At 46.1% G+C, this 25,892-nt stretch overlaps 1 protein-coding gene across 1 annotated transcript; it reads left to right on the top strand.

Moving 5' to 3' along the window:
- The first annotated feature begins 2,096 nt into the window (after positions 1-2,096).
- Tbx19 (T-box transcription factor 19) lies at positions 2,097-23,566 on the top strand. The gene is made up of 8 exons (XM_075987471.1): positions 2,097-2,293; positions 9,115-9,379; positions 10,654-10,788; positions 13,393-13,454; positions 15,151-15,212; positions 17,891-18,079; positions 21,278-21,413; positions 22,276-23,566. The coding sequence occupies exons 1-8, from the start codon at positions 2,097-2,099 to the stop codon at positions 22,568-22,570; spliced, it is 1,341 nt and encodes a 446-aa protein (XP_075843586.1). The 3' UTR covers positions 22,571-23,566.
- Positions 23,567-25,892: the final 2,326 nt, after the last annotated feature.

Raw genomic sequence — 25,892 nt, 5'->3', positions numbered from 1 at the left:
TAATCCCAGCACTCAGGAGGCAGAGGCAGGTGGTAGAGGCCAGCCTGGTCTACAGAGCTAGTTCCAGGACAGTTAGGGCTGTCACACAGACAAACCCTGTCTCAAAAAAACCACAAAAAGGATACTTATTTGCAGATTATATGATTTTATATTAAAATACCATAGAGAGTCCATCAGAGGGCTGGAGAAATGACTCAGTAGTTAAGAGCACTGGTTGCTCTTCTGGAGGTCATGAGTTCAATTCCCAACAACCACATGGTGGCTCAGAACCATCTATAATGGGATCTGATACCCTCTTCTGTCCTGCAGACATATCAGAAGACAGAACAATCACATACATAATAAATAAATCTCTAAAAAATTAAAAAAGAGTCCACAAGAAAACTATGGCTGATAAACACAGTGCAGCAAGGTAGGATAGAATAGAAACACTGATTTTTTTTCAACCTGAATTTGGCTCTGCTTAAATCCCCATCTCCCTCTGCATCCCTGTCTCGGGAAATGGACTAACTATTCATGCTAGACTCTTGGTTTCCTCACTTCCACACCCTTCTCTTCACCAATGTGTTCTGCTACCCTGCTCTCTGGTAGGCTCCTGCCTGGTCCAAGTCATGGCTGCCATGTTAGGGTTCCTTTTCTGGAGATTCTTCTCCCAACTTTCCCCGTGTCCCTTTCAGTCACTGTTGAGAAGCCTTTCTCCAGCACACCATCAAATCAGGGTGCCCCACCATGCCTTGCACAGTTCTCTCCACCACGTCACCATTTTCCACAATCTTCATATTCTTACCATGCTTGGTCATCACACTACTTCCCATTGCTTCTTTCTTTCAGATTGGTAGTTCTGCGAAAGTGTTGCTCCTCCATCACTCCTGTGTGGCACTTAGCTGGCACCTAGTTCGTGTTTGGCATCCTCCACATTTGGTCTTCTTCCCTAAACTTTCCACTTTCATTTTCCGTTGCTCTGACATTCTTCTTTTATAGCAACAAAAAACCTGCACCCAGGCTCTACAGGGGATTGGGGTATTTCGGCTGCCTTGGGTTGTTCCCTGCATGGCTTCCAGCTTCCCACTACTAGCACTGTGTTGTATCTTTGGTGAAAGGAAATGTTTCTTCTAACTGCATCCTCTCAGGAAATAGGGGGATTCACCTTGGGAGGATAGCATGGCCATGGCTGTCCAAAAAGGAACCTTTTTTTTTTTGAAACAAGGGTTAGCATCAGTCTGCCTAATGATGTAAAAAGTTGATTCTCACTCATGAGGGGCAGACTTTTTCTTAGAATAATTTGGTGCAAACCACTTTCCCCCTCCCTTCCACTAGGACTGGAGATAAGAGAAATTAGCATTCTGGATTCAGGCATTACTGTGAGCCGGATCAGCCAGGAGGCAGATGTCCAGAGGAGCCCCCTAGCAGAAAGAGGCCCTCAGTCCTTTTCTTTCCTCCTGACTTCAGTTTCTTGAGCATGGCACACAGAGAAGCTTGTATCTTGGCACAGAGCCCTTGACCTTCAGCATAGACCACTCTTCCCTGCATCTGTCCAGGTTGCTAGAGCAGGGCTGAGGGAGTTGAGCGGATGACTCCATCAGGACAGTTCACCCAGGCACCTCCTCTTCTATAGGTGCCACATGCCACAATTTATACACAGACATGATTTGCCTGATTGTTGCAGTCTGGGCCTGGAATAATTTTAATTAACGGGAAAATGGTCCTCAATACACCGATTAGACCTCTTCAGGTACAACAAGATAAAAGCCGGATAATTTGGATGGAGTACTCTTCTTAAACGTCTACTGTAGGCACGGCAGCCAATGGGAAAGCCTGGCTGGCTCCCACCTGACCCAGTGAGTAATTAGGAGAGGGCCTTTTCTTTTCCACCTCTCCCCCCTCCACCCTGTTCCCCAACTGAAGCTTAACAGGTTGGCGGTATAATTGGGAGACTTTCAGGGGTCTCATATTAGAAGCTTAAGCAAGAGCCAAGGCATCTTCTACTCCCAGACACTGAGCAGCTGGGGTCGAAGAGCCAGCAAGTGAGGGGAGGAAGGAGCTGAAAGCAAAGAGCAAAGAACGGCTCTCAGCAAAGTTTGCGAGGTCCTATAGCCATGAGTGAACTGGGCACGCAGAAGGCTGGTGAAGGCACGGTGTCTCGCCTGCTCAATGTGGTGGAAAGTGAGCTTCAGGCGGGGAGGGAGAAGGGAGATCCTACGGAGAAGCAACTTCAGATCATCCTGGAGGATGCCCCACTCTGGCAGAGGTTCAAGGAAGTCACCAATGAAATGATCGTGACCAAGAATGGCAGGTGAGTTTGTCTGCATCCTGCTTGTGCTGGCCTTGGGTGGGCGAGGAAGGCGAGACACCCTTAGTGCTGATGAGGCTGCCACCCTTCCTTCAGAGGCTCCAGGCTCTCACGGAACACCTTACAGAAAGACGGTCTCAGCTGGCTGTCACTCAGCCAACTTAATTCATTTCTCTGAGATCATCAGAGCAGTGGAAGATGTAGCCACCGGTCTCACACACACATTAAATGGAGGATTATTATGCAGGAGGGCATGCCCCGTGCACCGGGGAAGTGGGCTCAACTGTCAGAAACTCGTATTAATTTTTGACTGACTACGTACCCCGGAGCAGACGTGGGCACAGCCCTGTTCAGAGAAATGTAAAAGTTGATTTTATTTGGAGACTAGACAGTCTCCTCTTAAACACAGCAAACTTGTCAGACAATTTTGATTAGTTGAAGCCTGGGATCGAAAGGGCAGATTTAACCACCTCGCATATCCCTCCACCTGCTTCCTCGAGGGCGAGTGCTCCATTAGGATTGTGTGTTCATGGCTGTGAGAGCTGGCATGGTAACAGCGAACGAAGCCGCAGTACCCTGTCTCAGGGACGGGAAGTTTTCTTTTTCTATCCTCCCCTGAAAAGAGTGGGGATTATAAGTACGGCTCTCTGTTGGTCTGGCTCAGGTGCTGTGAAGTTGCGCCTGTTAAGGGGCTTCTGAGGCAATATTAAAAGCTTGCACTTAGCAGAGGAGATGCGTATGTTTTGAAAGAGACTCACTGCTCAGGCGCACTCTCTCCCGATATGGTGCTCACGTACCTTTTGGTACCCACGGGCACAAAAATATGAAACACCGAAGGACGTCTGCAGGAGTGCCGGCTGAGCCAGGACTCTTATTCTGACACCTGGAGGGAAGTTTTTGCTTTTGGAGAAAAGTTGAAGCCAGTGGAACTTCAGGCTGGCTTTTGACCTTGAGTAAAATGCTTCACTTCTCGGTGTCTTAGCGTTCTAATTTTGAATAAGACACGGCATGGAAAATGAGCTATCCCTTGCGCAGCTGAGAGAATCATGAACCTGAGAGCCTTTGGGTGACAGTAAACTGCTTTGTGAATCAAAGTTAGACTGTAAGTAAGTGCGCTTTCTAAACTGCGATTCCAGCAGTAAGGAAACGATCAGCCTGGCGTGATAACGACATTTTCCTTTCTGAACAGACCCCCATATGTGTAGTTTACATTTTATTACTCTAAATACTTGAAAATTTCATTTCACTCCTTTCTTTTCTTGATGGAAAATACTTTTAACTTCAAAGAATTGCCCCCAAACTCTTAAGTGGATTTGGTCTCTTTCAAAGATGAGTGATGTTGTGATTGTAAAAACTTAGTCAGGTCTGGTTGTGGGCGGAGCACTCAGCTTGTGCTTTATTATTGTGTAATCTCACAGGTGCTTAGATCCCATATTTGTCCACCAAAGTGACCCTCTATTACAATATAAATAAGTCCAACCAATAGATTAAAGTATGGTTCAAGTGTTTTAGGAAAGGCAGTAAAATTTTTGAGACATTATTAAATTCAACTTGATAGTAAATTATAGCAGAATGTACCTTTGCCATTTGAAAAGAGTGCTGCTTATCTTTTTTAAAACCTCCATAAAATTTCAGTATTTAAAGTTTAAAATTACTTAAATAATTTTAGACTTTGAACCTCCTTCATGGAAAAGCTGCTTTACTGCCTGGTCCTGTGAGCCGCTGACTGGCTGAGTTTTCCAGAAGCTTTGGTTAGATCAGTGAGCTAAGCCTTGGGCACGTGTGCTCCACGGTTCCCTTTTCTCCCCATTACAAATTTAAGCAACAGCAACAAATACTTTAGTCATTTGTGTTTGGTAAGCTTTCAAACACAGTGGTAACTACAACACTCCCCGTCTGTACTTACCTTCCCCTCCACCATTTAAGCTAGGAATTTATGTGTTAGGTTGCAGGAAAAAATTCAGTTCCGACTATACAGGCAACTAAATTAAATATCTTCCCTCCTCCCTCCTTTCCCCATCCTCCTTTTCCTTCTGTTCTTTTTATTCTTTCTTTTCTTTCTTCTTTCTTCCTTTCTTATCTTTCCACTCCCTCCCTCCCTCCCTCCCTCCCTCCCTCTCTCCCTCCCTCCCTCCCTTCCTCCCTCCCTCCCTCCCTCCCTGCTTTCCTCCCTCCTTTCCTTCCTCCCTCCCTGTGCCTTTCCAGTACTGGAGACTGCCTACATACCAGGCAACTGATGAACTATTGAGCTGTATTCCCAGCCCTCTTTTGAAGGGTCTCACTAAGTTGCCCAGGCTGGCCCTGAATTTACTTTGAATTCCAGGTTTGCCTTGAGCTTTTCTCTCTCATGCCTTAGCCTCCCGCGTAGCTGAGACAGGTAGCCTGTGAGCTCAGACCCAATGTACTTGTTTTCTTTACCTATAAACATCTTCATCTGGGAGACAAGGAAGTGCTGTATTTCACGTATAGTTTATGCAGTTTAATAATTTTGAGTTAGTTAAATTCACCTAGTACAGATTTTTAAGAGGTTGGAAGCATTTTCTGACCTATCTGGTGCTACTGGACTATCATAAATAGGAGCTGGGGAGGCAGGGTTGACAAGTGGGGGTGCTAGTGATGTGCTCCTGCTAGTGATGTGCTCCTGCTAGTGATGTGCTCCTGCTAGTGATGTGCTCCTGCTAGTGATGTGCTCCTGCTAGTGATGTGTTCCTGCTAGCAGTTTCCAGGGAGGGCAGCACAAAAGAAAAAACCGAGGGCTACACCTCAGGCATGTTCGTCTCCATGCCTGGGTAGCCCAAGAGTCGTTTTCTCTACACTTTACAATCATAAGTTACAAAGATTATAGGCACCTACGTTATCTGCTCCTCCCCCGATGCTACTGCTCTTTCCCCTCTGACTGGTACATGATTGACAACGGCGGCTGAGCTTATGCCTGCTTACTTTCATGTACTAACATTCATGTGTTTCATAATTATACAACATAGATGCACATGAACACACGTGCGCGCGCGCACACACACACACACACACACTCAACCCTGACAGCTTTCGTGAGCCTCTGGTGACTGTTATTGTTTGGTGAGGAGAGTGAAGGCTGTTTTTGAGCAAACCTCCTGAGTGTTGCCTTGGACGGCCTCTGTTTTTCCCCTCCTTGCAAAGTCGGTCTCATTGCTTCCACTTTTCTTCTGTAGCCCCAACCCCTGCTAACCTCTGCCAGCAGGGCTCTTTCCCAAGATTCCTGTTGGTGAAATAAAAACTGCTAGCTTCACAGCAAAACCAAAGCCAAGTTTGTGGGTAAAACTCAATACCCATGACCCATCAAGCATGGTGTTTGGGGACGAGTTGTTCATGTTTTCTCATTTTCTCTGCTTTCCCTCTCCATCACCCCCTCTTCCTCTTTGAGGAGATTTATTTTCAAGGGTGAATTAAGTACTGGTAATCTGTGAGTTAGAGGCTGATTTCCATGTCTCCAAACTCTTCAGAGACTCAACCCTCTCTGTGCTTAGTCATGCTTTGAGGGAAAATGGAAAAAAAATCACTTTGAATAGAAGTGGATTTGATAGCAAAACCTTGCCATGAGTCATGATTACAGGTCATAGGTGATGTTTCAAGATCACTGTGGGTCAAGACAAAGAAGGGGCAGGGGAAGATGAGGTGGAAGGAGATTAACTTGGCTAAGAGAGAGGTCTAGTCTGATTCCAAGACCTTTGACAAGGTCTTAGACTTGTTCATTCCCCATTGTGATAACAGAAATTAAAATCACACGTCATTGTTTAGTACATCCATGTGGTGATCTCAAAATCAAGGATAATTATAAAGTTCTTGACAAACGGATCATTAAAGGGTATGAAACAGTCGATCATTCTATTATTTTTCATATAAGACCTCTGTCCAAGCATCTTTATTTAATTGACAGAATTACTATGGGATGTTATTCATATAACATATCACTCATACACTTAAGGCACAGGCCAATGGGTTTGACATATTTCCAGAACTGTTTATCCTTCTCCACGACTGATGTAGACCATTTCATTGTGTTTTCCCTACCGAAGAATCCTATATCCCTTAGCCATCAGTGACCCACTAGTTTGCCTTTTGCCTCTCTAGATTTACTTATTCTGGATGCAATATGTGTTTCTTTGTGAAAATTTTTCTCTTAACCTAGTGTTTTCAAGGTTCGTGTGTGTTATAGCATGCATCAGTACTGCGGACCTTTTGTGACCAAATACTACTCCATCATATAGATATAACATATTTTGCACCTATTCATCATTCAATGGATCTGTCCGTTTTTGTAATACTGCTGCTGTGACATATGTGTAATCATGCGTTTTTATCCTGCCTGTACACATCTCTAGGAGCGGACTTGCAGGATTAAATAGTAATACCGACAGAGTGACTGTACCATTTCACGTCCTGCACAGCACTGTGGGAGGGGCTCCAGTCTCTCCATGCTCAGCAACACTCTCTGTTGTCTTGCTTTTCTACTGTAGCTGCCCGTGAAGGTGTGGAGTGACATCTTTCTTGTATGCTTTAAGGACGGATAGTGATGCTGAAACGCTCCTTGTGCAGTCCTGATTTCCTTACAATATCAAGTCTATCTGAATTTAGAAAGAAGGAAGAAATGCCATTAGGGGTTCCTTCTTTGTGACTGAGACCTCACACAACAGAGTTGAGAAATGAAGAAAAGATACCCAAGCCTATTGGAACATCCTACAGGGGGGCTTCCTTCTCATTGCCCCAGCAGATACAGCTTTCTCTTTTAGTCTCTTGCTTAATAGGCTTATTGGAAACTTGGGGCCCCTGTACTAAAACACCTCTTTGTAATAAAGGAAGGCTTAAGTAAGGTATAACATATACTAACCCCTGGGTGCATATGGTAACTATTATCATTGGAAAAGGACCTTGCGCTAAATCATCTTGCTAGTGGTAAATGAGAACTAGGCCCTCCCAGTGTTTGATGTCACACCTTCATCTTGAGCAATTGCATCATTCTGTGCTCAGTGTGACGGAACAGACATGCTTTGCAGATTTTGCTCTTATTTAAAATAACCTGCGACAGATGCATCCTAGCCTCACAGTGCTTTTAAACTTTAGTTCACAAAACAACAATTTATTTGCCATGCTTGTGCTTTTTCTTTTTTTCTTTTTATAAGACAGGGTCTTACGATGTTATCTGGGCTGACCTGGAACTCACTATGTAGACCAGGCTGGTTTTGAAAGTGCCACTCTTTCCTTCACTTGGCCTCTGCCACTATTCACGAGTGACCACACGCCACCCTTGTAAGGTTTTTTTTTAAAATAATGTAAAAGACGAAGAAGAAAATAAAAAAAATCCAAAATGTATTGTTTTGGGGAAAGCTTGGGACCAGAAGACAGAGACCACCTGCAACCATACCTCCTGTGAACAAGCTATTTTCCCAGCTGTTAAAACGACTTTATGGATCTCTCTGATGTCTGCGTTCATGTTTCTTTGCAAATGACATGTGTGTGTTCAGTAACCTCTCTTGTCTACACCGGGCCAATACTATTAAACTAATTGAAAATGTTAAATACACAGAGAAAAGGAATAGTTCAGTCTGATGTCAAGAGAGAGTAATGGCGAAAAACCGCTTCTATTGCGTCTAAGAAAAAAAGCAGAAGAAAGTGGAGCAGGGAAGATGCCGGCCGCATCACTAGCCTTCCTGGTGACCTGAAAGAGAAATCATCTCGAGGAGGACAGTGATATGGGACATGTGATTCTCAGCCAAAAATATGGGCTGGGAACACATTATATCTGACACATTTTCTCCCGTAGACACTTTATTTCTGATGCACGTACTTAGGCTCATTTATTGAAACTAGTGTCACAGCAAGGAGGCTTTATCAAGCTGCAGGAAATCAGTCAGCTGATTCTCGTCAACTATTTATTCCAATACCTGGTAAATGTGCCAAGTATTGGCACTCTGCCCTTAGCCTCATGACCTCCAGCTGGCCAGTCCTGTTGCTGTTCTAGAATTTTACCTTGGGTCACGTTGGACATTGGGAGCACATGCAGTTAGTTATCTACTCTGTCCCTGGTTGGCAGAAACCACTTCCCTTGTCTTTTCCTTTTGAAAACAGGAAGTCTAGAAAGAACTGGGGGAACTTAGAGATGGTGGCTATGTGGTTTCTCTTTGTGTGTAATAAGTAAGCTATAGCATTAGAAGTGAGATATTTAGGTAGATGTTCTAGAGGGTTGAAGAAAGACCAGTGAACTCATATTTACATCTCAAGACGGATTTGCCTTAAACAGAGATCCGTACAAAATGGTCAAAGACAGGCGAGGTTTAGGGTGCACACAGTCTCACACTCCTTCCTGTGTCCACAGTGAGCTTGGGTATGGTAAGTCTCTGAGAAGTCCTGTAGGAAAAGAACTCTAGCTGGTCCCTCAAAATCCCGCTTCCTGCTTGCTTTCCCACGCAGCCGTCTACATGCTGCGTCCTTTATTCCCAATCAGGGTTCCTTGCAAGTCTGGGGCGGGTGGGTCTCTAGAGACAGAGCTGCGTGAGGATGCAGCATCTGAGGACACACGTGTCTGTATGTCCTTCTGTAGGAAATGACTAGACCGGTGGTCCGCAGATTCTAACACACAGAACAGTGTTTTATAGTCAACCTCAATGTCGAATGCATTAATAGAAAGAGGCTCTGGTGGTACTGGGGCTTTGGTCTTAGCTGCTGTCTGTGTGGCCTCCCTTCTAGATCATTCCGTGGAAAGTCTCAGAGGCAGAAAAGCCCCTGGGGCAAGGAGGAGAAGGGATCCTCTAACGTCCCCTTTGGGGGCTGTTTCTGGTTTCTTTCAGACGGATGTTCCCTGTGCTGAAGATTAGCGTCACAGGGCTGGACCCCAATGCCATGTACTCCTTCCTGCTGGACTTTGTCCCGACAGACAGTCACCGCTGGAAGTACGTCAATGGGGAATGGGTTCCCGCAGGCAAGCCGGAGGTCTCCAGCCACAGCTGTGTCTACATTCACCCGGACTCGCCCAACTTCGGGGCTCATTGGATGAAAGCTCCTATCTCCTTCAGCAAAGTGAAGCTGACCAACAAGCTCACCGGAGGTGGGCAGGTACGCGCAGCCTCCCCACACACCAATCAAGAAATATCAAGGGTGCATTTAGGCAATTAGAGGGGTCCTCACCAGCCTCTTTGCCCACAGAAGCCGGTTATTTCCTGGAGTCCAAATGTAAACAGGAATAAACAGCTCTTAATTGGTGCTTCAGTTTTTAATGGACTTCCTGATGTTAAGAGAACGGGAGAGAGTGCGCTAGTTTACTTAATCACCAGGCTCTTTTCCGTTTTGTCTTGCCTGCGGTGCTTTTTACCCAGCCCAGGGAGGGAGATGTTTGTGGGTACCAGGTTTTGTTTTCCTCTCCCCCCTCCCCTTTTTTTGGTGTAAGTGGCATGTTGGCAATAGACAAATACCTTAATAAAAAGCTGCTCCTAAATGAAATAATTACTTCTTCTGCTTGGGCATTATGATAATTATCAATAGAATATTGAATCAGCTTTTTTTTTTCAGAAAAAAATCCAAACAAACCTTAAATAAGGAATGTTTTATTTAAAATCTCCAATTAGGGTAAACACGATGTGGAGCCTTTTTTCCTCCATTTCTGTGGCAGGTTGCAAATCCAGCTCCCTGGGTAAGGCTGTTAGTTGCTTTATAAAATGCAGACCATTTGCAGGCGTTGGAGATGGGACTTGGGGGACAAGGCCTGTTCCTCTCCCCGGCCTTCATGCTTTACTTTGTTTGTTCTGAGCCTGGGTCTTCTCCTTTCTCTCTGTGCTAAGTGGCAGGGAACACAGGAGTTCAGAGTTTAGGAGGTAGAAGTAACGCACTCCTAGGCTTTGTGTTAGCCAGAATATTCTTTATTAAAGTGCAAATTTGAAGGTTGTTTGTTCCTGCCTCACTATATCTCACAGCACAAGGCTTTAAATAGCCTTGCATTTAAATCATGAAGAATAAATTTTGTATAACCTTCTGATATTAGATTTCCTTACGCTGTAGGCACGGCTAACAGTTTTGCATTCCTGGAATTCTTCACATATAAACAAATATATATTTAAACAGATTGAAATGTATATTGTCATACTGAACACAAAGGCAGAAAGAAATTGGAAGCTGGGATCTGGGTAGAATAGAGAAAGCTTAACTTTGGCCGTTTGCCTCTGATCCTGATATGAGGGTCAGTGAGAGGCTTGCTGAGGTTCATTTTCACATAGAACTTCATGTGTCTGGGGTGGGTGCTGAACTTGTGAGGAACCCATGGTGCTGGCTGGCTGATCAACTATGATGTCCTAGGCTTAACTTTGCCTTCTAAGACCTTTTCTCCCCTTCAACAGATAATGCTGAACTCGCTACATAAATACGAACCTCAGGTTCACGTAGTACGTGTTGGAGGCGCCCATCGAATGGTCACGAACTGCTCCTTCCCTGAAACCCAGTTCATTGCTGTGACTGCCTATCAGAACGAGGAGGTAAGCAAGTGTGTGCCTGGGTACACATCTGTGTGGCCCTGTGTCTGTGTGTGTGTGTGTCTGTGTGTGTGTGTGCGTGTGTCAAAGTTACACGGAAGTGCATGGTAGAGTTGGTGGGGCGTCTTTTTTATTGCCACTGAGTAAGACTGAACAGAATTTAAGTTTTGAGGATTTGGACTTTCTCAACAGTGATAAAGCTAAATAGTGAAGTCAGTGTAGAGTTTCTCACGCCTACCTCCTAAATATTCCATCAGTTCCCAGGGACATATGGGTATTTGGGACACACTCAAGATCCATGTGACAGCAGTCCACCAAAGCAGCCTCTCCCAGTGTGGACCAGACACACTTGTATATCACTATAAAACTGCTGAGTCTATTGGAGATCTGAGTCATTGTTTTGGGTCCCTTAGTGTGCTTGGTCGGTAGAAACTGGTTCAGACCAGTTCAAACCGGTTCAGACCGGCTCAAACCAGATCAAACCAATTCAGACAGGCTCAAACCGGTTCAAACCGGATCAAAGCGGTTCAGACCGGTTCAAACGGGTTCAGGCCAGCTTAGACTGGATTAGACAGGCTCAAACCGGTTCAGACCAGTTTGCACCAGCTCAAACGGGTTCAGACTGGCTTACACCGGCTCAAACCAGTTCAGATGGGTTTAGACCGGCTCAGACTGGTTCAGAACAGATCAAACTGGTCTAGACTGGCTAAAACTGGATCAGACTGGTTCAAACCGGATCAGACCTGTTTAGACCAGTTCAAACTGGATCAGACCAGTTTAGACCGGTATAAACCAGATCAAACCTGATCAGACTGGTAAAACCAGATCAGACCGGCTCAAACCAGCTCAAACCGGTTCAAAACCGGATCAAACCGGTTCAGACCAGTTTAGACTGGGTCAAACCGGTCCAGACCGGTTCAGACCAGCTAGACCGGATCAAACCAGTTAAGACTGGTTCAGACTGATTCTGACCGGTTCAGACTGGATCAAACCGGTTTAGACTGGCTCAAACCGGATCAGACTGGTTCAAGCCGGTTCCTACCTGCCCATACCAGTTTAAACAGGTTCAAACCGGATCAGACCAGTTTAGACCGGTTCAAACCAGTTCAGACTGGTTCTGGCTCATCTTGTAAATATCAGCTCTATGTTTCTCTTTTTCCTCTCTTAAATAACTCGATAGGACATAGTGGGTCCCTTTCTATAAAGTTATATCCAGCCATATCTCTTTTTCCTATAACCACTCTGGTATTTGCTTATATAGGTGTATGACATTCATATGAGCAACCTCCTGCCTCTAGCAGAACTTAAGTTGTTTTGTTTTTAATTATGCTGCTGGGGAAATCAATCTATCATAGTTTGCTTAATAGTGATCACTTAGAGAAAGGATTGTTCTGCACAGGGAATATGTTGAGGATTTTGATAAATGTGCCAAGCTTTCACTCCACATAGAAGCAAACGCTTTCACCCCTCACAATCTTACCATTAAAAAACGGATAACTTCTGGCTGCTTAAACATGTGTTTCTTTATGTGGAGGCTTTAACAGAGCCAGGCAGCAGGACTAGCATCTCTGAGGAAGGATTTTAGAGTCTGCCATGTTTTGTCTCCTTCGAAGGGCCCTGTTGGTCATCAGGTTGGAGACTGGCATCTTGGTTTCCATATGTGAAATGACATTGCAGACCTAGCTTAGGGCAAGCGTGCAGAGAGAGAGAGAGTCATTGCAGTTCAATAAAGTAACCCAGGCTTTTGGCAGAAGCCCGGCAGTGGGCCAGCAGGACCAGAAACTGCCAGATCCTCCCCACTGGTGCTGTCTTTCAACACCCCCAGTCTCTCAGCTAGCCTTCTTCTTTCCACTTCTCTCTGGGAGGAGTCGGTGTTGAAGGGAGATGGCCCAGGCAGTGGTCCCTGCCCATCTCCGTGCTGCTTGCTCTCAGCCACTGGCCCTTGTCATTCAATTACTGAGCATCTGGGAGATGCTTAGAAACTTAACCTGGTCACAGGTGCCAGACAGTTCTCTCTGAACCACCTGCCTGGCGATGGCTATCCTTCTAGCAAATTCCCTAGCCTGGCTTAGCCATCCCTTGAGGTTGAATGCATCCCCTGGCGATCAAGCTGTGTAAAATCTAAGCATGGACCCTCCTACTGCTCACACGGTTTCCCTGAGAGTTGAATCAGTGTGGGGCTGGCTGAGAGAGTCAGAAATCTCCCTTGCATGCAGTGCCAGCTTCACTTCCCACCCAAACTTTCCAGGCTTAAGCCAAGAGAAATAACAGGGCATCTGCTCCTGCCCTATACCCCTTCCCCTTTTCTAGAAAGAGCTGTACTTTTACTTTTCTTCCTTCACACAGAGTCATAGGCTCTTGCAGACATCAATAGTTTGTTTGCTATTTGTTCTTTGTGATCCCGAACACTGTGCCCACTTGGCTCACTTTGCGCATCGTTTGCTGTGTTTGTACCACAGCGCAGCAGTCAGTACAGTAGTGAACCATGGGACATGGGAAGGGAAGAGAATAGGAAGAGGGAATTGTGACTTTACGGAAGTTCACGGGGAGACCAGGGCTGTGTCTGCAGTGCACTGTTTTGGTAACCCATCTTCTTGTCTTTGCAAGATAACAGCTCTCAAAATCAAGTACAACCCTTTCGCCAAGGCCTTCTTGGATGCCAAGGAAAGGTGAGTGGAAGGATTTCAGTAAGAACTTGTGAACCGAATTCTGCAAACACGGGGCTTCCTGAGCAGAACTTGAGCTTGGATTGCCTTTGCTAGAAATATGTCGCAATGGTCAGTTTAGTGCTGAACAAACTCAAAAACAAAATTCAGAGCAAATGACAGTAGTTTGTCCCTATAGCAGCTCCTGTAGGTCTAGGAGAGCCCGCAGCTGTCAGGGTTTTATCAGCCTTGTTTTACTGTGGAGTATTGAATGTAGCACAACCACCTAAAATGGAATTTAGGTTTTAAGTAATTTTCTCTGCGTTTTCCCAACTTTTGAAGAATACGTATGGTGTTTTATTTTAATTTTTAAGACACGATCTCAGGCAGAGCAGACTGACCTTGAACTCACTGTGTATCTGAGGATGATCTTGAATTTGTGATCTCTCTGCCTCCATTTCACAAGGGGTTACAAGCATGAACCACCATGCTTCACGTATGTGGTGCTGGGCAGTGAAGCTAGAACTTTGCGTGTGCTAGACAAGAATTCTACAAACTCAGCTATAGTCTCCAAACCATGAATATGGCTCTAATAATTACCCCCGTTTCTTCATGTAGGATCTCTGTCCTGGCATGAATGGTGATCTAGCAGTTTGCGTGAGTGTCTTGCCAACTCCCTGCCTTTTTTTCCATGGAGGCTAAAATGAAAGAGTAGTGTAAACCATTCTTGTCCCTGTTGACTCCTAAAGTACAGGGAGGGTCACCTTTGAAGTGTCCTGAATTTACTGACCACGCTTCAAAATTTTCACTGTTTTTTTTTTTTTTTTGTTTGTTTGGTTTCAAGACAGGGTTTCTCTATATAGCCTTGGCTGTTGTGTAACTAGCTCAGTAGAGCAGGCTGGCTGGCCTCAAACTCACAGAAATTGACCTGTCTCTGCCTTCACCATTCCCGGCTTTCACTGATTTTTTTAAAATAAAATGTCTAATATTTCCTTTTCCTTTTAAAGGTTATGGATTGATAGGCAGCCATTTTTAATGCTATGCCACAGGAATCTGTTCTGTTCAATGCCTGGGAACATTTTGATGCTGTAGAGGACAATGCTTAGATAAGCTTTTGAGATAACAGAGGTCCTAAAGAACAAGTTGATGTATATGAAGTGACAAAATCTACATCAAAATGATAGTAGCATGCCATGATAGAAAGAATTCAGAAATCCACTGGGCTGTGGTGCTCATGTCTTTAATCCCACTATTGGTGGATCAAATATATCACATACGGATTGTCCCAAAACCCTGTGCAGTTTATTTTTATTATTATTATTTTTTTCTTCAAGGCAGGGTTTCTTTGTTTAACAGTCTTAGCTGTCCTGGAACTCACTCTGTGACCAGGCTGGCCTTGAACTCAGGGATTGAAGGCATGCACCACCACTGCCTGGCCCCTGTGCAGATCTTAACTATTGTTATTACTGTCTCATCTTTTGAGGCATGTAAAAGAATCATAAAACCAATCAAATCAAAGTAAAAAGTGATGGCTGTAAGACTAATGGGGAAGGAAAAGTAAACTTGTTACCATGTAGACTCAGTGTCCCTGGGAAGGCAACCTGGGGAGGATAGCAGCTTTGATTGTTCTTATTCCAAGAAGTTTATCACCCTCTGCAGAGAGACTTATGTGCTTTATGCGGGAGTGTAACAGACTCTGTGATCTTCATTACTCTTCCAGAAACCACCTAAAGGACATCCCGGAGGCTGTCTCTGAGAGCCAGCATGTGACCTATTCTCACCGTGAGTGGCATGGTAGCATGTGGGAGGCATGTGGGGCCACACGGGAAGCCATCTCTGCTTTACTGTCATGATGGTGTCAGGCTTAGTCCAAACCGAGACCCCCATCGATCATTCCTCTAACCTGAGGCAAGTGTCTGCCTTTCCTAGAGCTCCTAGAGAGAAGCCAGGTTCCCAGGCTGAAGAAGCCCAAGCAAGCCTTAGGTAGGACCCTGGAATGGAAGTCATAAATGTTGCACGCTCTAGCTCTCCGATAAGATCTCCTAACAGGCATCCAGGCTTATTTTCTCCCTTCATGCTTTCCACTCTTGCTTCTTTGGTCTGAAGTTTTCATTTTCTTCGTTTTGGGGTCCTCATTGCAGTGCTTCAACAGGCTGTGGCCTCAGGTGTTAGAATGTAGTTGAGTTTTCTGGAGGGCATTCCTGGTGGAGCCTCTTTCTCCATGCCCCAGCACAGCAGAGGCCTCATGGTGGAGCCAGACTTGTGAAGTGGCAATGGTGACCCTAGAACAGTGACAAGGGAGTGAGGTTCACTTCTGACATACTCATTTTTCTTTTTAATTGAAAATAGATTCTTCTCTTAAACAATACATCTGACCCCATTTTCCCCTCCCTCCAGCTCCTTCCCCCTCTCCTCTCCCCCAGATTTGCTTCTCTTCCATTTCCTTTTCAGAAAGGAGTAGTCCTCTAAGAGACAACAACCAAACACAACTAAAGAAGATACAATAGGAGAAAAAGAGCCCAAGAGTAGGCAAAAGAGAGATTTACCCGCTTCCACTGTTAGGGGTCCCACAAAAACATCAAGCTGACAGCCATAACATATATGCAGAAGACTGAGTGCTGACCTGTGCAGGCCCTGTGCTTGCTGCTGCAATCTCTGTGAGCATGTCAGCCTTGCTTAGCTGATTCAGTCCTGGCTGACAACCCCTTTAGCTTGATGCTAGCGGAATGTCGAGAATGATTCTTGCTGCCCTGCGAGAGCTTTGGAATTCTTCACCCCCTCCTAGCCCCAAACTGCAGGTCATCTTCTCTGCAGATTTGTCAGCAGAGCCTTGCAGAGAAGCCATTAGGAAAGCCTTTTAAAGGGACGGTAGTCAATACTCTCTTGTTTAGGTTAGCACCAGGTTAGCACCCACCCCCGCTGTAATGCTTTCAGCAAATAGCCTGAGGTGTCCACAGCACCGGGCAGACTAACTGGTCTTGGGGTGGTGTGGGCTCTGCCTTGTTTTTGCCAAAAATTAATCCTGAGTTTTGGCTTTGCCTACTGAACATCTGACTCCTGAATCTAATAATCAATATAGAGAAGTTTTAAATTTTCTCTGAAGTGTCCATGATTTTAATCTAAGAAATAGACTGATTAATAAATAGAAGTATATAAATTATAAGCATGCAGGAATATGAGAGCCATACAGAAACACCAGAGACTCAAGGAAAGGGCTATGTGGTTAAAACTTAAATAGTTTGTTGGGTTACAGAAAGAGCCTCGAGGCGTCTGATGGTGGCGCTTGCTGTGGAAGGGTAAAGGGAGCAAGCAGTTCCATCCTGGAGGCCAGGTTGCCTCCCGATGAATCTGTGATGTCCTGTGAAAGTCTTCTGGGTAGGTCTGATAAGACCAGTAAGGAGGAGCCCCAGGGAAAGCTGCTGAATCACTTACACTTCTGGATCTCCCCACAAGAACAGCATTTTAGAGCTGTCTCCCAACACGCTGAGGGCCTACATTTGAGAGGTCCTGAGTTCAATTCCCACCAATCCCATGGTGGCTCCCAACCATCTGTAACAGGATCTGGTGCCCTCTGCTGGCCTGCAGGTGTACTGCAGAGCACTCGTATATGTAAAATATAAATAAAATGGGGTTTTAAAAAAATGGGCTTAGGGGGAGACTTAATTGGGGGAGGGGGAGGGAAATGGGAGGCGGTGGCGGGGAAGAGACAGAGATCTTTAATAAATGAATAAATTTAAAAAAAAAATAAAAAAGAAAAAAAAAAGAAAAAAACTTTTTGAAATACAGAATCAAATAAATTACTAAAAATTAAAAAAAAAAATGCAGCAGCATCCCCTTCCCATTGACTTCTTCATCAGCTCCACCTGGATCAAGATAAGCCACCCCAAATGTAGCCACCTCTGAAAGAGCAGTCTGTGCTCTTAACCACTGAGCCATCTCTCTAGCCCCAATTCCACTTTCACGTTGCTGTGATCTAGGTGATGATCCTCAGTCACTGTGCTTAAGGGGCGGCTGTGGCCCGGGCTAGCGTCCATTTGTTATTAAGCTGAGATGGCTTCTTGTTTCAGGGCTCACATTGCTAAGTCTTAGTTTTTCTCCAGAAACCCACTTAATGTAGGGCGTTCTGGTCAGGATCTTCACCAACCGTCTCTAGGACGTGTTTTGTGGGCTTTTGAAAGTTCAGTGAAAGGTTTGCGGTGCAGAGTTAGCTCCTCATTTTCCATGCTCTCAGAATCCTATTTGTAGGCCCTGCTGGAAGACATCACTTCCCACTGGGTAGAGAAGAGCGGGACCTTTCCTCTTCCTGTGTAACCGCATAAACAACCCGAGCATCTGCAGACAGGGAGTTATACACACATCTAATGTTTCCTAGACTAACGTTTACTTTAGTTAATCCAGAATGACTTTTGCTATCTGATTTTGGTGTGGAAGGTCCTGCATTTTCTTCTTGTCTATTCTAGTGGGAGGCTGGATCCTTTCCAATCCGGATGGCATGTGCACAGCGGGGAACACCAATTACCAGTATGCTACGCCTTTGCCGCTGCCTGCTCCCCACACCCACCACGGCTGTGAGCACTACCCTGGCCTCCGAGGACATCGGCAGGCTCCTTACCCATCTGCGTACATGCATAGAAACCATGCTCCCTCAGGTGTGTGGTTCAGCTGATTAAACCCTTGGGCATGTACCTCGGGGGTGCATGGCTGTTAAGAAGAAGTACCTTTTCATCTATAGTACACACACACATAATGCATGTATATGTATTATTTCATACACTAATATTTGATAGGAGAATTTAGTCTCCTCACCTTTCATGTGAGGAATTGATCCCAGGGCACATGCATAGTAGGCCAGGACTTTACCACTGGGCTATAGCCCCAGCCCCGTCCATGGTCTCTGATGGGTATGAAAGGCCTCAACTCAGGGTCCTGATGTAGTGATCATTTTAGGCTGATGTCTAACGCTAAGTCAAGTTGCGGGGTCTGAGACACTCATCTCATTGTCCTTGAGAGTTCCTCCTTATCACTGTGTCCTGGTTCAGGAGTCTGGGTCCAGTGCAGGAGAATCACAGTCCAGTTGTTCAAGTCTTTGAGCTGGCGACATGCAGACTCCACTCCTACAATTTTCCAGCCTTATTTTAAAATTGGTATTGTCATTTTTCCTTATCGGCTGTTGTCCGGTCAGTCTTGGCCTTCTGCATTCTTAGACCCTCTCTGCATATTAGACTTGTTAAAAAAAGAAGGAGGATGAAAGCAAAGATTAATTTTTAATTTTGATCATTCATGCACCACATAACTCCCGAGGATCAATTACATGCCGGGTTCTGCTTTAGGCACATGGACGAGATGTTCAGATAACTTACCCATGCGAAGGTCCCTGTCCTAAAATGAATGGCCAATCCCAAATACACAGATGAGTGCAGTTCATGCCGCGCCGCGGGAGATGGCGCTTTCCTCCCTTAGTGACACCCGAGCTCTGCATTTGCAGAAGGCTTCCTGGTCATGGGTGATCTCTCCCAGGAAGCCTTAGGACTGCTGCCAGTGTGGAGACAGCAGCTTAACGATCCCGCGAACTGGCAGGGCCTCGCTTTGCTTCCAGGTTCTTCCTTGCGCTCAGCACACGGATCTCCCTTCCGAGCCCTCCTTTAGGAAGGTGATTAAGACCCAGGCTTTCCCTCAGAGGAGCTACAGAAATACATCAAGAATCAATCATAATACAGGGGAATGAGTGGTCTAATGGGGGTCTCACAGCTGCAGCATCGCCTGGGAACTTGTTAGCTCTCTGGTGTCTCAGGCTCCTCTCTGGGGCCAGAGTGCGTGTTTTAACAAGATCCTCAGGTGCTGGTAGGCACATTAAAGTTTGGGAGACAATCTAAAACACACAGACCAAAGGACTGTGGGAAGGAAGAAACGGCGAGTCGGTTGGCCTGGTGGTGGGCAGAAAGTGATGTCCACAGGGAACGGAAGTGGGAGTCACAGGAATGAAAAGGAGGATGATAGGCATCGCTGGCAGAGATGCAGGGTGCTTCCGGGGAGGCAGTCCCTATGTGGAGGCAGAAAGGTGAAAGAGCCCTGGCTCCCTGGGGACAGATCTGGACAGAAGGTGGAGGAGGGGTACCGTTGGTAAGAGCTGAGACTAAAGAGGTTGCAAGTGTCAGCCGTGAAAAGCAGCAGCATGCCCCAGGCTTGATTTCGTTTTCTGCTGCAGGACATATTGTCTGAGGTAGGCTGATTTGTAAAGAAAAGGAATTTATTCCCTCACAAGGGAAGCCGGCTAGTCCAAGACCAAGGCACTGGCCTTTCTGGCTGTTGCACTATAGCGTGGAGGAGAGCGGGAAGGGGACTACATTCATTTTTTTTTTTTTAAAGATAAAGAATCACCTTTTACAGTAATGGTGTCACTCCTGTCATGAGAATTCCCACAGGCCCCACCTATCAACAGGGTTGCAGTGGAGATGAAGTTCCTAATGCATGAACGTTGGGAGACACATTTGCACCAGGGTCGTCAATAGGAATCTCCTCCTTCCTTTCCCCCCACGGCCCTCTATCATTCATTCTTCATATATTTTTCTTTTTTTTTATTTAAATATTTTTTTATTATGTATACAGTATTATGCCTGCATGTATGCTTACAATAACAGAAGAGGGCACCAGATCTCACTATAGGTGGTTGTGAGCCACCACGTGGTTGCTGGGAATTGAATTCGGGACCTTCTGAAGGACAGTGAGTGCTCTTAAGTTCCAAGTCATCCCTCCAGCCCCACATTTTCCTTTCATATACACTACTCGTTCGAATGAAGATTCAAAAAAGTACAAGGCAGTATTCTTTCTTTCCTTATAAAAATATTTAATGTATACAGTAATATATTGATGCTCACATACACACATTCACACACACACACACATACAGGGAAATTGTTACTATGTTCAGGGAAACCAACATTCATTCAAAATATGAAATAGGTTCTTCCCAGGCAGTGGTGGGGCATGCCTTTAATCCTAGCACTCAAGAGGCAGAGGCAGTCAGATCTCTGAGTTCAAAGCCAGCCTGTTCTACAGAGTGAGTTTCAGAACAGCCAGGACTACATAGAGAAACCTGTCTTTAAAAGAAGATTCTCTTAGTAAAATTTTAGGATATAATACATTATTATTATTATTTATTTTGAGACAGTGGTTCACTTAGCCTAGGATGGCCTTGAAGTATGTAGCTAATGCTTCTGGTCCTCCTGCCCCTACCATCAAGTGCTGGGGTTACAGGGGTGGACCTTCACGCCTGGTTTATGCAGTACTGGGGATCAAACCTTGGGCTTCATGCATACCAGGTAAGCACTCTGCTAGTCGAGCTACACCCCAGCCCGCCACACAGTATTAATTCTAGTTGGCATGCTGTGTGCTCTATCTCAGCGCTAACTTGTGCCTTCCCGCATCTCCCCATCCCGGGCACCCCCATCCCACCGTCTGTGACTACATACCCAGTGATTCTGTAGTCGACACCCAGGTGAAGCGGAACGCCGCTTTGTTCCTGGGACCTCAAAGGAGAATGAAGGCCAGGACCTCAGACATCTCCTCTGGGCTTTGGCATCCCTAGGATTTTGTTTAGGGATGCTGTTATGGTCCATTCTTGAAGGGCAACAGACGATGAAGGGAGTCAGGTGGATCTGCATCACACAGGGCACCTTGTCTATAAAGTGACGACGGCGAGGTGTTTGGGGAGGTTCTCAGCTGAGCAGCACCCGGTCTGTAGTTGACATTCAAAAACCACAAGCGTCTTCCTATTTTGCCGTGAGATGATGTCACTGGTCGCCATATTTGCATGTTCTGTCAAGTGAAATATTGTTATTTCCCCAAAGTGAATCTGATAGAAAGCTCAAGCAACAATCTGCAAGTTTTCTCGGGACCTGACAGCTGGACCTCCTTATCCTCCACACCTCATGCCAGCATCCTGTCTGTACCCCACACCAATGGATCAATCAATCCAGGGCCCAGGTAAGCAATGCCAGGAACCTGCTCTTAGTGGGACTTGGAGGCTTCCTGTGTCTCCCAGAACTCATGTGTGTCACTTCCTGAATGTATCGGTTTAAGCTATTGTTTTGACAGTAAGCCAGAAGGAAATGAAAGTGACAACTGGATGGCTCTTTTGCAGCTGGGGATAAACTCTGTTTTGTGGCTACGGTATTTTATGGGCTTTGTACCAGGGAGCAGAGTTGAGAGGTGAGGCCTGGGATGTGAGCGTGATAGAAAACACTTTGAGAATACTACATGCTTGACACCACATATTTGTTTTTTAATCTAACCTTTACAACAATTTCTGAGCTATGCAGAATGGTTTATTTTTGAGGATATAGAAAGTGGGATTCAGAGGCATGACGTTATTTGACCAAGGCCACAGAGCTGATCAGTGGTAGAGGAGCCACACCAAGGGCTTTGGAGGCAATGTCCTGCTGGTTTTATCTATCATATTGCCTGCCTTGGCCAGAGGGAGGTCATACCACTGCTTGTACAGAAGAAGAACCTTCCTTTGACTGCCTTAGCTATGTTAGACAGTTGCAAGGGGGTGTCAGACGATGAAACGCTGTTTGAGTCTGAGGAAGGTGTTACTAGCGGGGCCAGCACCAGAATCTAGCCCCCCCTTTTTTTTTTCTTATTTACCATATCTCACTGAGTCTCTTGGATTTTCTGCAGAAATAGAGACTAGAGACACAGTCCTTGTCAGAAGTCCCCTTCCCCATCACTGCCCATCTTTGCCCTTCTTCTCACTCTCAAGAGGTTCTGGGAATGTACATGGGCTTGTTGGTAGCATCTCTTTGCTGAAGTATCGTCACCAATTCCTGTCTCTCTGTCTCGGCAGTTCCTACCCATGCCTGTGGACCATCAGCAATGGAGGCGGGGGCCCTGTGGCATCGAGCCCAGAGGTGCATGCCAGCACCGCAGGAACCTTTCTCCTTGGGAACCCTGCAGTCACTTCAGCTTCCTCCGTGGTCCCCACCCAAGCAACCACTTCAGCCGGGGTGGAGGTCCTGGGTGAACCTTCACTGACCAGCATTGCTGTATCCACCTGGACAGCAGTGGCCTCACACCCCTTTCCAGGCTGGGGTGGCCCCGGGGGAGGAGGGCGTCATTCCCCGTCTTCGCTGGATAGTTAGGCAGGCTCCTAGGAGCCTACAACAGCAGAGAACTCTATGTGTAGGTTCATAGCAATCGCATCTGCTGATTCTGGTGAGTTGGGCTGCAGGAACTCTTCACCCAGAGGGCCGGAGGGCTGCATGATGACGCCAGAAGGCCTTCCAAAAAAAGTGGCTTATTTCGGGTGATTCGGATTTTACTCCTTGCATCTCCCATGGTTCCCCTGCTTTCTCTGCGCTCTCCCCTGCCACGCTTAGGTTGTGAAGTCGGCTTTGTCCTTGCGCTCTGTCCACTGCTTCCTTTTCTCTGGAGTTAGTGCAGGGTTAGTTGTGAGGAAAGCTCAACCTTCACCTAGTGAGGCTACTGCGTCTTAGCTCTGCACAGCCTTGGAAAGGATGTGCCGCCATTAGGTCTGAGCTGCCTTCTGCTCTGAGACCCTGAGATGTGAGCCCATAAAGTTAACAACAGGAAGCTGGTGTTAAAGTCAATCCCATGTTGTTCGTAGAAGCGTGTCTAGAATTGAGGAAATGAGGTCGACTCCCTCACTAGCTCATAATCAATGGCTCCCCATTTCCTACAGAATGAGACTTCTAAATGAGACTTTAGGTGATGCCATGTAGCCCAAGGACAGCCCCTCAACCTCCAGCTTCAACTCCTTCCATTAAGCTTTTAGCACCAGTCAAGCAGACGGCTTTCCTGCCTCTGAACACTGCTGCATTTGCCCTCCTCTGTGCCTGAAGTAGCTCTTGCTCCAGTCCCACCTGTGTGAATTGTACCTTCTTCCCCAGGACCTCCGGTGTCAGTCACCTGAGGTGATGTGTGTCCCCTGCTCTCCCATCTCTACCTCAGGCACAGAGCTCACCTCTTTCCGCCTTGTATTTCTGTGAGCGTGTCTGTCTCCCTCATCGACTGTAGCCTCCTGAGAGTGAGGCCCAGCCTTCCTGTCATTGTGCCCATAGCCCCTGGTATTGTGCCTTGACTACCCTCTGTGCCCAATAAACATTTGCTGAGTTGAACTGGTGTGAGATGTGTGTTTGCCAAAGGGACTGTGTGGAGTTGACGGGGAGGGGGAACGTTGTCGGTTAGTCAGTCTCCATCACCGCAGGCATGATCAATCATGTGATTGTAGTGACCCATTGGAATGAGAGAGCTTGTTGGGGACCCCTGGAGCCCTTACAGGAGTATAGATGCCTGGGATGCACCACCGCTGTGGGAATAGAATCCACGGGCTGGCTTCAGAATCTGCTCTTCAGAAATCCTGGGACGTGGTTGAAGAGGTAGGCAGGAAGCGACTTATTTCAAACAGAGAAAGAGAACGGGGATTACTCAGGTTCTCAGTTCATGAATTTCAACTTCTACCTCAACCAAGGTCAATGTTGTAGTCAGTGAGCAAAACCATGGCTTCCTTCATCTTTCCTCTTCTTACCCATTGATGGCTATGCTCATTGATGGCCTGAGTGCTGGGTTCTCTGCACACAGCCACCAGACTGCACTGATTGATGGGGCCCAAAGCTCTCCCACAGCGAGGCCCAGGTCCCACCACTACTCCATCCACTGAGTCCCTCACTCTGAGGCTGAGGGCACCAAGCATGACACTGCGAGGTCCTTGCCCTCTCTATAATGGAAAACCCCATACCATGTGGATAATTGAGGTTCCTTGGAAAAAAACAATACCTCAGATCTCTGGAAACAACAACACCTAAGCTACAGGGTGTCCTGGGAGTTCATTGTCCTCTGGTTGGGATTGCCTGGCTAGAGCTCTGGGCCACTAATTGATGTGAATGCCCAAGGCAAGCTATATTCATGTGGCTGTCCTTTGAAAGGGTGCTCCATCGTCCCGTTCCCATGGCAGTGTTGTAGCTCAGGTCTCCAGTGTCTCTGTGACACCATTAGACATCATTAAAGTCCTGAAACATTAGCATCTCTGCCAGGTGGTATTTTGGTAAGTTTTAAAAAGTGGCCATAAACCTGGGAGGTGGTGGTACACACCTTTAATCTCAGCTCTTGGGAGGCAGAGACAGGCAAATCTTGGTGAGTTCGAGGCCAGCCTGGTCTCCAGAGCTAGTTCCAGCAAGCCAAGGCTACATAGAGAAATCTGGGAAAAAAAACCAAAAATGTGGCCATAGCTCATTCTGTCAGAGCTTTGAGTGACAGCCGCTTCCAATCCCTGGTGCCAGCAGATGGATGTGTTCATGTCTGTATATGCCTATTTTATTAAATATACAGGGATGTATTATTAAAATATGAGAGCCCGTCTTCAGCTTCACCTTTCCCATACCTCCCAGCCTAAAGCAAACAAAGCATATAGTCCAGAGGATCCAAACAACAGGAAGCCAAGCATTCTTTTCCATTCACCTTGCTCTAGTGGTTCCAAGCCTCTGCAGAGCAATACCGTGTGCAGCAGAGCTGGAGGTGATAAAGTCTCATCAGTATTGTGGGATGCTCAGCTTTGGGTCTGAGCTGGTTTATATAGGTATACAAGTGATAATTGCATCTGCATTTAGGACCTTCTTGCAGCTAGTTATCCAGCCAGAGCCATAGACCTTCTGGTCTTTACTCCAAATAGTCAAGGGCTAATTTGCATTTGAGAAGAGCAATAGTTTGCATTTATTGAAATGATATCTGGTATGTTAGATGAACTGTTGAGGCTGTATGCTGTTTTCTCACTCCCGTACTTTTATCCGGATGATTATAAAACACAGCTGGCACTGTATCAGGTCTTCGGGTCTGTCATGCGAAATTTATGAGATGACTAGAATCCCACGTGAATAGAAAATATTTTGTAATCCTTCCAGCTAAGTAGTAGATTCTTCTCCTCCTATTCTATTTTGCTGTATTCCATTCTGTTTTCTATTCTGTTCTAAAGCCCTGCTGCTCCTCCTCCGGCTTTTATTTGGACTTGTGAGACTTCACCAACTTTTTCACCCCTGAGTGAGGCAGCTTGTCACCGACCTCTGCACCCTGCGTTGGAGCCAGCTGCTCTAAGGGACTGTTGTCTCCCTTCTTGTCACTCAGTGGGCATCCCTTGAACTTGGAGGAAGTTGTGGAGAGGCAGAAGGTGCGAGGGTATTGTTTCCATCACCTGAGCCATGGACAGGGTGTCTCAGTGAAGGCTGTCGTCATTCCGTCCTAAGACTGGAGGAAAGTTGGTTGAATAGCAGCAGGGTAATGGGCCACATAAAATTACCCTTGCACAGTTGGTACACCACATCCTTTTCCCAGGGCACAAGTCTCTGCTGAGGGTTACCACACTACCACTCAGCTCCACCCCTCCAAGCAGAGATGGTTGGATTGGGATTTCTTGTTTATACCACAGTCCTATCTGTTACAGACTGTGTGGGG

The sequence above is a fragment of the Microtus pennsylvanicus genome, chromosome 10 (genome assembly GCF_037038515.1).
Source record: "Microtus pennsylvanicus isolate mMicPen1 chromosome 10, mMicPen1.hap1, whole genome shotgun sequence".
In the NCBI taxonomy this organism is placed as follows: domain Eukaryota; kingdom Metazoa; phylum Chordata; class Mammalia; order Rodentia; family Cricetidae; genus Microtus; species Microtus pennsylvanicus.
This window is presented reverse-complemented; position numbering and strand designations above follow the sequence as displayed.